This window comes from Crocodylus porosus, unplaced genomic scaffold (genome assembly GCF_001723895.1).
Source record: "Crocodylus porosus isolate Cpor-Errol unplaced genomic scaffold, CroPor_comp1, whole genome shotgun sequence".
Classification (NCBI taxonomy): Eukaryota; Metazoa; Chordata; order Crocodylia; family Crocodylidae; genus Crocodylus; species Crocodylus porosus.
The window spans coordinates 53871734-53883052 of record NW_017728949.1 but is presented as its reverse complement, the minus strand read 5'-3'; the positions used below and the strand labels follow the sequence as shown (position 1 = coordinate 53883052).

At 41.4% G+C, this 11319-nt stretch overlaps 1 protein-coding gene across 2 annotated transcripts in view; it reads right to left on the bottom strand.

The window, feature by feature from the left end:
• Positions 1 to 2303: 2303 nt before the first annotated feature.
• LOC109322641 (mitogen-activated protein kinase kinase kinase 2-like) overlaps positions 2304 to 11319 on the bottom strand; it is a 28428-nt gene continuing 19412 nt past the window's right edge. For both annotated transcript variants that reach the window (XM_019553705.1, XM_019553706.1), the window contains 3 exons: positions 9915 to 10045; positions 7835 to 7914; positions 2304 to 2395 (listed from right to left, as the gene is read on the bottom strand). In XM_019553705.1, coding sequence (XP_019409250.1) covers positions 2320 to 2395; positions 7835 to 7914; positions 9915 to 10045 — 287 coding nt within the window. In that variant the 3' untranslated portion in view covers positions 2304 to 2319. The remainder of the gene's footprint in view (positions 2396 to 7834; positions 7915 to 9914; positions 10046 to 11319) is intronic.

Genomic DNA, 11319 nt, shown 5'->3' with positions numbered 1-11319 from the left:
GGCTGGTGACAGCTAGGAGGAGGGCGAGTTCCTCCTGCTTCTTCCCCATACTTCGAGCATTCGTGTAGAGGCATTTGAGGCCTCCAACGGTTGTGCCCACTGACCCCCTAGTCTCAGCAATCCAACGGTTGTGCCCACTGACCCCCTAGTCTCAGCAACTCACGCGTGATCAGACCATGCACACAGTTCTTCAGAACAACCAAGCAAGCTCCAGTGCCTAAGGGCTTTCCCTGCAATGGCTACTCCAGGCAGGGTACCATAACTGAACTCTCTGCCCCTGCGAGCACTGAGTCAGCATGGAAGAAGCAGCCAGCTAATTCAAATGCAGAGGGGACAGAAACCAGATGGAATGTAGAAGGAAACAACTGGATTGGAACAAGGAGGCTGAAAGAAATGGTACTAGAGTTGGGAACAGAAACAGACTGGGAGGGGCATGAAGAGAAGGGAGATGGGGACTGACAGCCAGATGGGGAAGCTCGAACAGCAGAGGTGCTTGAGGCAGTGTGAGGCCATAAAATGCCATTTCTGTTTTCTTTTCAGATTGCTTTAAGGAAGTACACATAAAAACTATGCAGAAAAAAAGAACATAAAGGATAAAGACAAAATTTAGGAAAGACCATAATTTAAGTTTGCATCCTTAGATGTATCTGTTAGCATATGGTCTTTAATTACATGACCTTAAGAGTGTTTTCTACAGGACTCTCATCCTGTTCAGTCCATAAAATGGTCCAGCTCTGGGGATCAATGAAGGCTGTATAATAAAAAGGGTTCACATATGAAACTCCTTGGCCTCTTATTGCAGAAGCTGAAGAATATGTTGTAAGGCAGGGGATGACAGAAAGACTGTGCATCTAGGCCACATAGTTAACACAGCTGAATGCTGTCTTGGCCAACTGGATACTACTCCAGCTTCACCCACAGACTTCTGGCATGAGGCTACCCAGATCAAAAATAAAAACCGTTGTGTCTGATTAACAGAAGTTCTGTGCACACACAACTAACAGCAAAGTCAATAGGAACAGTTCCTTAAAATACAAGTAGTACTAATAGTTGTATACTGAAAAAAAAAATCAGATGCAAAGCATCTCAAATTGGGCACTCAAGATCTACAGATTTGATGGATCATTCCCTATCTGTAACATGGGGAAACTACCCACTTCATCTCCCAGAGGTGAAAATAAATGGGATGTTTATGATGCACTGTGATACAGTAGCATGACAGCAATAAAACAGTGCAGAAAATTAATTGTACTAGCTTAAATGGTGCGTAGAATATGTTTAGGCCACACATTAAGCAAGGAGAAAACAAAATATTAATTAAATGCTCAGTAACTGAGCACGATCCATCCTGTGTACTGAACCCATAAAAGAACTTATAAGAAAATTAGTATGTGGTCATGTAAGTAAAGACATAAGGACAAGAGGACTGACTTAAGGTGGCATAAGGAAACTGAATTCTGGCATAGCCGAACTGTTCATTTAGAACTAGATGTTGCAACTTCAATGCTTATTTAATAGCATTTTTGTGGGTACTATATCTAATAACCTGCTAAATACTTTAAAATCCCTAAAGATGAAAGTGCTTTGTAAATGCACATGAATATTTTGACATTTTTTCAGATAACATAGACACTATTTGTTTTCTCTTGCTCCTTCAAGCACAAAAGTTCAACAGACACTGAAAAAACTTATCTATTGAACCAGCTTAATTATTAGCCAGCAAACTTCCTATTCCTGAGCTTCACTAGGGACATGCTATCTCAAAGTCATTTTCATACTTAGCTAGATGCAGCTAGTCTTGAAGGGTGTCCAGTTTGGATTCAAGCCAGGACTTGTTATGAAAAGAGTGTTAGATGTCAATTGATTGACGATCTCAAAGTTAGGTGAATTTCATTCTTAAACCTGGACACCACTGCTCCGTCAGAGCCTAAGCCCACCAATTTATATGGCACAGCATAAAGTCCACCATCTCTGGTGTTAACATGAGTTGGATGGGATGAGGAATACACATTTTCACCCATCCCATGTACAGTGATTTTCTGTTAGAGAGGTTAAAAGTGCTTTACAAAGTGGGGAATCTTTATTTTACAGATGGAAAAAATGAAGGCTCGAAAGGAAATTAAGTAAGATCACACAAAGCTACACAATAGTTTAGTGATGGACCAGGACTACAGCCCAGGTGCAACACCCAGTCCTGATGCCCTAATGCCCTGGATAAGCGTGGTGCTAACTTTGAAAGAAAAACAAGAATGTGATACTGTGCATCTCATTCTGAGATATGCTACTTGCAGAACACACAGAATGGATGAATTGGTGGTTTTACCTACCTGAGAATTCCTGATGATTATCTGGATAGCTTTGTGCCCGTGGCATCCGAGATTTGGGGTAGCTGTCTCTAAAATTGTAAAAACAGACAATATCTAAAATGTTATTGCAGTTAGAGTAATAAAGAAAGTAATTAAAATCTGTTTTGCAACTGCTGCATAAAAAAAAAAATGGATGTCAAAGAACCTAACTTTTAAATGCTAAAACTTATAATTGATACCTAAAATGGATAGATCTTGCTTGATTTCATAGAAATCAAATGTCATTTGCTTGCAATAGGAAAGGAAGCAATAAACTGGTACTGCGCAATGCCATGTGCAAATATATGAAGTAATGCCTGTGCAGCCACATGCAAGCTCCTATTTGCCATTTTCATATCTAAACAAAACATTAGTTACAGGATGATATCTTTATTGCGAATTCATGGATCCTGTTTAAAAAAATTTCCCAAAAGAAAAGCAGAGCCTTTCTGTGTTTTCTTCACACATTTCCTTTTTCCTTTCATGAAAATGAAGTGATTTCACAAAATCAAGAGCAATTTTTATAGAATCATTTGAGTGCTTTTCCTCATGTGCCTGTACTCTTTCTTATATAGAAGTCCTAGCTACCAAGTAGGAATGAATGAGATTCCCAATTAGAAAGAACGACCAATTCCAGGACAGCACTTCCATAACAAACCACCTGAGAGTCTTCTTTTTCCTCAGAAGATTTTCTTAATTAGCCATTACATGACAAAAGGGCAGACAGCAAGCCCACCCCCCTACAAAGAGTCTCGGAATAAAGAAAGAGTAGTAAACTAGGGCAGGATGACAAGAGGATCTCTGGCTACGTTTGGGCAAATCAGAACATTTCTAAGCAAAATGTGTTTTCATGGAATATTAGTCAATCCAATCCAGTTTGCACTTCCCCAGGGGGAAAAAGAACTAAAAAAAGAGGGTAAGTAATAGAACAGGGTTCAAAATATCTAAATGACAAAAATTTAGTGTACACATACCAAATAGCAAAGAGATTTTTTTCAAGTCTTGAGGTAATCTCTGTACCCTAGATAGCTCATCTGTAAAACAAGGATCTTGCTCAAATCAAAAGATGATAAATTATCTAAATGTTTGTGAAAAAGAGCTTCTTGGGAAAAAAGGTACTATGGAAGGGAAGAATATTAATAATTGTAGTAGCAATTCACTTCCTTCCAAGGAAATGGAACACACACAAATACTATACAAATTTCCATTAGAAGTCTAAAATTTGTGCAACCACTTAGCCATGATGCAAATCTCCAGGAAGAAAAGAAGGTGCTGGAAAACAAATGATCTTCCCTAACACTGGTAAGAGCAATAATTTGTCACTAGTTGAATAAGCATGATTAAGAGTTTAAAAAAGTATTATCTAGTGAGCTATCATTTGCTCTTTATACTTCCAAGCTTCTGGCATGCATCAATCACAAAAGCTTTCCAAGATCTAGTCTACGTGTGACATTTTGTAGATAATCAACCAATGATTTCACATCTTGTTTTAAAAAATATTGACCTAAGGGGATAGGTGCTTTAATTCTGAAGCAATACCCACTATTTAGTTTGTACAATCCAAATAAAACAAGTTTATACTTCATACCATAAACTTAATCTGATGACTCTATTCAGTGTGGCAACAAGAAGCTAGATTTCAGAGTGACTCATATAGTTGCTGTTGTGCCAATATTTTGACCCACAAGACTACAGGCTGATTCTGAGTCTAGCTAGCACAGGGTTCCTGGACTTGAAAACTAGTAGAAACAACCGTGAAGGACAGAAGGCCCAGATGATCTTGTTACTGCCCTGCTAAGACGCAGAGAGAGCTGCATATCATAAGCAAAAAAAAAAAATCAAAATGGAAACTGATATCTTGCCTCAAAACATTTACACTTTCCTGGTCCAACTCCATTTCTATAACAGGCAAGAAACTGCTATTACAGCTTTGCAAGTAAAAATAGACAGAAGTTCCTTAGGTGCTCTGGACACGTTAAATTAGTCTCTTACCAGAGAAGAACAGGAAGGTAAGACTTTTGAATACATATTCATAAATTCAGCAGCTTTTCATTCATCAACAATTGATAATGGCCTTGTGTAGTCTAACTAAAAATCAATTACGTGTAAAAAACAGCACAAAAGAGTAGGCAAGTTTAACTGCCTACCCTTTTGAGGATGGCGTGAACATCTTACATCCACTGGAGGGAAAAAAGTTTAATTTATATGATGCTTGGCCACAGCTCTGACCACTATCCAAAATTTAAAACACATTTTTAAAAATATCTAGAATGTAAGTAGCTGTTGGATTCAATTTTTTAATTTCTAGCTACCCTATTGATAGACTCGCTCCCAGAAAAAATCAACATGCTCCACTTCACCGTAACACAAGAACCTACTGGATCATCCTCCCGTGCTCAGTCCTTCCATACGTAGACCTGCAACAACTTAAATGCTGGCCAGAAAAAACAGACTCTACAAAATGGCTGAAAGGGAAACCATCCATTCACAGTGCCATTCTTATCAAATTAAGGAAGACGACCTCCACTGGGATTTGCTAGTTATAACTGGCATTTGTACAAGCCTGCCTGGTTCAACATGGGGAACAACCATCCACTCTGGATCAATGCATCTATTTTTCAAAAATGTGTACTAAAATTGACTGCTACACTTCAAATATTAGGCTCCACCCCTTTGCGCACTTATTGTTTAAATAACTGAGTTACAATTGCTTTTTTCTTCAAAATGATTTTTCAGAAGAGTGACTTTCAATTTTAAAAATAAAACTTTAAAAACTCTATCCACCCACATGCATGCACCATATGGATAGACCCGTAATGTTCCATAACATGTTCCAACAATACAATCCTACATTACCGCATTTACTAAAATATAAGATGAGGCTTTTCCACCATAATCAACACAGAGGAAAAAAGCTCCATATCTAACATTTGCCTACAAGAAAATCAAATTAAATACAATGCCCATCTTTGAGCTGCTGCTAAAAGCAGCATGTGCTCAGTAATGGAAACCAATTCTGAAGTTGATTAAACACAGCCAGCACTAAGCAGCACTAAAATACAGGAGCCGTAGTGGGCAAACATGCTGATGGGAACCTACCATAAGAACAGGATAGTGCCATCCATCTGAATAAAATATATGGTAGTGCCCATTGAGTGCAATCACCCTTAGCGCTGACTCTTCAAGTCATGGAGGGGAAGGGGCTGCAGGAGGAAGTTGGGGGAGGGGTAGAGAACAAAGGGAATACCTGACCTGCTGCAGAAGTGGGAGGTTGACAAATTCAAGACAAGCCTCCAATAATTAGATTCCGAATCGGGAAAATTATATCAAATACATTTTCTATATATAGAATCTAACTATGGGGGGGGGGAGGGTCATCTTATAATCGGGGTTGTCTTATATTCAAGAAAATGTGATATATAATTCTAATATAATAAAAGCGTCTGTCTGTCTGTCTGTCTATAACGCTTTTGCCCAACTGCGCATGCCCCAATTCACTGTGTGGGCCAGGTGGCCGGGGGCAGAGCCAACCAAGTTAAAATGGGTGCCCCTCCACCGGCGCCACCACCTCCTGCAGCCTCCCATCCAGCAGCTCCCTCCACCCCACCTCCACAGAGGCAAAAAAAGTAAAAAAAATTGCCATGAGCAGTTTACAGGCACCGAGGCCAGCTGAAGAAAGGTGGGAGCCCTCCTGTCAGCCCCACCTCCTCCTCCAGCCTCTGTGTGGCTGCTCCCTGTGCTCCTTTTCCACACATGGGCAATCAATAAATTGAGAAGATCAAGTTAATAGCAGCAGGGCCAGCTGAGGAAAAGAGGAAAACACTCTGCTGGTGCTGCTGCAGGGCAGGGATGGGAGGATGGGAAGGGGGCTGCCTCAGCATGATGGAGAGTAGGGGAGGGGGAAGGTCTCTGGAGGGGAAGGTATGAGGCTGCCTCTTTGCATGAGTGTGTGTATGCACCTGTGCTCATCTGCAGGCATGTCAGGCCATTTGTATGCATCTGCTTCTGTGTGTGCATGTCTGTGCATGTGCATGCATCTACTCAAGGCAGCCAAACTGAGTCTGTGTGTCCATCTGCAGAGTGAGTACAGTGCATGCCCATCTGTGCATGCATGTGCACATGAATCTTCATAGTAGGAGGGAGAGTGTATTTGTGTCTGGATCCATGTGCAGAGAGTGGGTAGAGTGTGTGCGTGTCTGTGCGCATGCGTGTGTCCATCCATGAGTGTAAGTCCGTGCATCTGTGTTCACGGAAGGGAGAGTGTGTTTGTATCTGTGTCCATGTGCAGAGTGAGTAGTGTGCACCCATCTGCATGTGTGCATGCATGTCTGTGAGAGTCCATGTGTGCACATGCATGCATTTGTGTTCATGGCAGGAGGGAGTGTGTTTGTGTCTGTATATCCATGTGCAGAGAGTAGAGTGAGTAGTAGCGTAGAGCGAGTGAATACAGTGTGCGCCTGCCAGCATGTGTGCATGCATGCGTACATGCGTCTCTGTCCATGTGCAGAAAGTGAGAGCAGAGTGTGCACCTGTCTGTGTGCACACCTGCGTGTGTGTACCTGTATGTGTATGTTTGGCCATCGCAGGATGGGGTGGGGCAGGGAGCAAGGAGAAGAGGCAGTATGTGCCCCCACACCCCCAGCCCGGCAGGGTCGCCCCAGCTTCCCCTGCCCCACCCCTTGTAGCCCAGCCCCTGGGGAGAGGGGGCCTCCAATTTTGTTTGCCCAGGCCCTCAGTACACAATTCACCTCTGGGCATGGGGCCGGACAAAGAGTGGCAGGGGGCTGGCACAGGGCCAGACACGGAGTAGCAGGGTGCAGGAGGGCAACTTGTGTGCAGCCGGATGTGGAGCAGCAGCAGTGCCAGACAGTGGCAGTGGTGGCAGCTGCGAGCAGGCTTCCTCCTAGTAATCGGCGGGAGGCAGCAGTGGCGTGGAGTGGTGAGTGACGGTGCTCTGTCTCTGCCTGCCCGTTCTCACCATTATTCTTGACAGGCAGTTGGCTAGTCTCACCTGTAATTCTATATCAGCAATGACCTGTCACCTTCCTGTTAATGTTAGATTATTTTAATTGATATATCATCTTGGCAACAAATAGTGAAGTACAGTATTGGGTAAAATGCTAGGAAAACAGCAGTCTCTTTCACATTATGATAATATAGAAATGTAAGTTGGATGGAGTTGTTCATTGTTTGAGAATAGGCTCAATGTATGAACCAGCCAAGCATAGATTTAAAGTAAATCTTTGCAAATGATGAAGCAGTGAGTACAGAATTTGATATTTTATTTTTCAAAAATCTTCAAAAAAACAACTCTGCCAATCTGTTATTCTTCTCTTGTAGATTTACAAGCAATTTAATTTCAAAACACTGTTATACCGGTATATTTTTAATCAGAAAAAAAGCACACCTAAAAGTTACTGAAAGTGAAGCAATTATATTGGGATCAGTTTCTTTAAGCAGTCTAGAAATATTGAAAAATAAATTCTTACCCATCTAAAGGGCTGTCAAGGGAGGGGCAGCTTCCTGAGCCAGAGTTCTCAGGACTACTTAAGGACAATGGATCCAGCATCTAGTGACAATCAGAGTAAGTGACAATTTTTATATTGTTTAAAAACCTGGTGGTTCTTAACATCACATTTTACAGTTTAAAAAAAATGCATCATCTTAATCACAGAAGCCAGCAGAAATCTGATGTGAATGAAGTCCTATTTGTTCAGAAGTGTCCTGTCCCACTTCTCAACTCTTGTGACATCTGAGCTGCAAAAGAAATGTATATAATACACAATATTAAGTGGAGCAGGAATAGCACCTACACTGAAGTCACTCAACAGTATCACATCTCTGTATCAGGCTGAAGCTTTCCAGAAACCAGGAGCAATAATGAGGCTGCTAAAGGATGGCTAGTGATGCTAATGTTTACATTTTCCCCCCAAAGCAGCTCCAGGCATTAAGGCAGGAATTCAGAATGTGGCCAGGAGACAGTCATAGATGCGCCTCCTGCAAGTTTGTCTTATTTGGTCAAACCTGATGGGTTGTCAGAGAGACAGAACTTGAATGATGTTCACCGTGTTCAGTCTGCCTCTTAACAGTCCAACTGCCCAATACATGTCACTAAGTAAAATTGGTCAGAAAAGGTGTAGGGGTGAGATGCAGGAGGAGGGGCTCATGGAGCTCACTGAAAACTGATGGACACAAAAGTCCAAACGGAAAACTTCTGTGGTTTTGACAAATAAAGGCAAGTTTCAGCTGACACTGGAAAGTTTTTACAATCAAATGGGAAACCCAATTTTCTATCAAGACTAATCCAGACTGTAAATTTGACTGCCCCTACTTGTGAAATGTATTAGAGCTCCTGCTTTAAATCACCCAGAACAATCGCTAGGCCAAACAAAACAAATCACTATGCCCTTTCTCCTGCTGCTCCTCAGAAACTCTGAACCAGTCCTGAGCTGGAAGTCAGAGTAAGGTCAAGTCTCATCTTTCATACTCACTGGGGTATGTGTGTATTTTGTATCACAACCTTTACCGTTTAATGCCTAATAAGAAAGGCAAGTATCAGAACTCCCCTTCTCCCCATCTGACAGCTATGCAGCCCTTCCTCAGGGCTAAATAAAAAACGTTAACTCTGTAGTTAGGCTGACACAGCTGCTCTGTAGCTAACAGGATGTCTGGCACGGTACTAAAGGCCTGGCTAATACGCTGTCCAAATTAAAAAAAGCGATGGCCCCAAAAAGGGGATTTGCACTCTAGTACATGCCTGACAGAATGAACTTCTGTAAGACGGGAGTTACACAAGTGAGAGCCTAGGGGTCAGGTGCCTCCCCACATCTGGGTGACCAGTCCAGAGAGGAACACAGTCTCCTACTTCTTGCTAGCTGGGTTAATCCTATAGCTTTAGAAGTAGATTTCTATGTAGCAGATCTGAATGGCTCCAGTTCACACATTCCTTGGTCTCTGATGAGAACAATCCTTATGCACATTTGTGTGAATTTAACTTGGCAGAGATCCACAAACTGACTTTAATAAAGGCCAGTGATAATGTTTTTCTGAAAATACACACCTGGACGAAGTCTGATCAGGTTACTGACTGGCAGAGCAGAGCATCAGACACATACCTGACTGCAAGTCAGGAGGTCTGGGTCCTACTGTCCATTCATTTACTAGCTTGCTGTACATGTCACTACCTCCTTGCATTCATCTTCACTTCCACTCTTTGTCTTTCAAGTACACAGAAGGTAAGTTCTACGTGCCACATATTGTCTTATTATATGTTTTCAAGGAACTCCTAAATGTGACTGAAGTTAATATTATAGTGGTGCATAATAACACATGTAAAAAGTAATATACATGCTACTATAAGTTACTTCAGCTAGGCTCCCCTTTTGTGCAGAAAGGATACTGATATTGAGAGAACAGGATTTTTGTATATTCAAGACACCTTACTACCCCAACCAATGTGGCAGACATCAGATGGAGAGAATGCCATGCACTTGTGCACCTTCCAGATAGACGTGGTAACAGGTAACAAAACAACAGGAAACAAAACAAAAAAGAAAAGAAGATATTTACTTGATCCATGCTTTCTGGAATGAACTCGCCTTCGCTGTTGATACTTGTGAATGATCCATTTCGGGCCACCTGGTGCAGTTCATCGGGAATGTATCCTGGGGGAGGTGAGCTTCTATCACGCGTATTAGAACCTTTATAGAAAAAGAAAAAAAAAAAAGAAAGAAGGAAGTTTGTTGATGAACACTTTACTGGAATTGATAATTAAACACCAAACCTAGTGGCCCAAGTTTCTTTCTTGTTTGGGGTCGGGGCGGGTTGGGTTTTTTTGTAATAAAAAGGCAGAAGCTTTGCTTCCGCAACTAATGCAACTAAGTCTCACAATCTTAAAACACTAGCCGTCGCTTTCATAGGGACTGATGCTGGTAAATTGCTGAATTACTAAAGATCAGGCAAGGGACTTGGAAAATCCCCCAAAGTGCCCAGTTGGTGTCAGCTCCTAAAATTCAGGCCAGAAGGTTCTGAATTCATTTAAAGGTCTATTAAATGCCAAAATATAGCTGGCAAATTACTAAGCATGAACCAACTGTGTCTGAGCAGATCAACATGCAGAATCTGAGCTGATGACAAATGAAGTACTGCTAAACATTATGAGACAGGACTGCATTAGAAAGTCAGTCTACCTACTGAAGGCCTGGACATGTTTCTTAGGTACTTCAGTTTTCTGGCTACAGTAGTTGAAACATTTGTTGTTTCCTATAGCAGGGAACAACAATTTACTAAATGAGGGTTGACAAATGACTGCAAAGACTGTTTTGCTTTATTTATTTAGCTTCTTTATGGCATTAAGAGGTAAAAATAAAAACAAGTTTTGGAATGTTTTAATTAAGAGATGCCAGAAATATTTATCTAACCTTCCCTGCTTTTGCCAGATAACCTCAAGTGGGTATCTGGAAGCTTTCCCCTCTCAGTTGCTTAGCTTTCACTCTTGGCTGCTTCAGTGTTGTCATATCACTAGTTTTCAACTCATCACGCATATACACAATAAGTCTATTTTTGGCATCACAAAAATTAAAGTTTTTTTGTTTTTTGTAAGTCACTTAAAACATCATTAGAAGCACCATTAGACAAGCATGCAAGGTTCTTTGGGTAAATGTGATATCTTTTATTAGAGCAACTAAATAGTTGGGAAAAAAGTTCTCCTCGAGCTTTCAGGCACAAACACCCTTCTTCAGCCACTGGGAGACTCCCTCTCCAATCTCTCAGTTCTAATCCTCAAAGGGAACTTACAAAACACCTTTCATAGATGAGCCTATGAACTTCACTTCATAAATCTACTCGATATAAAAAAATCATGAACTTAATATAGAAATTGGGCACATTACAACCTGCCTGACACCCAATTCACTGGGTACCTGCCTGAAGCTTACTTTTTGCACTCCTTCACCCCCCACCCTGCTACTCCCCT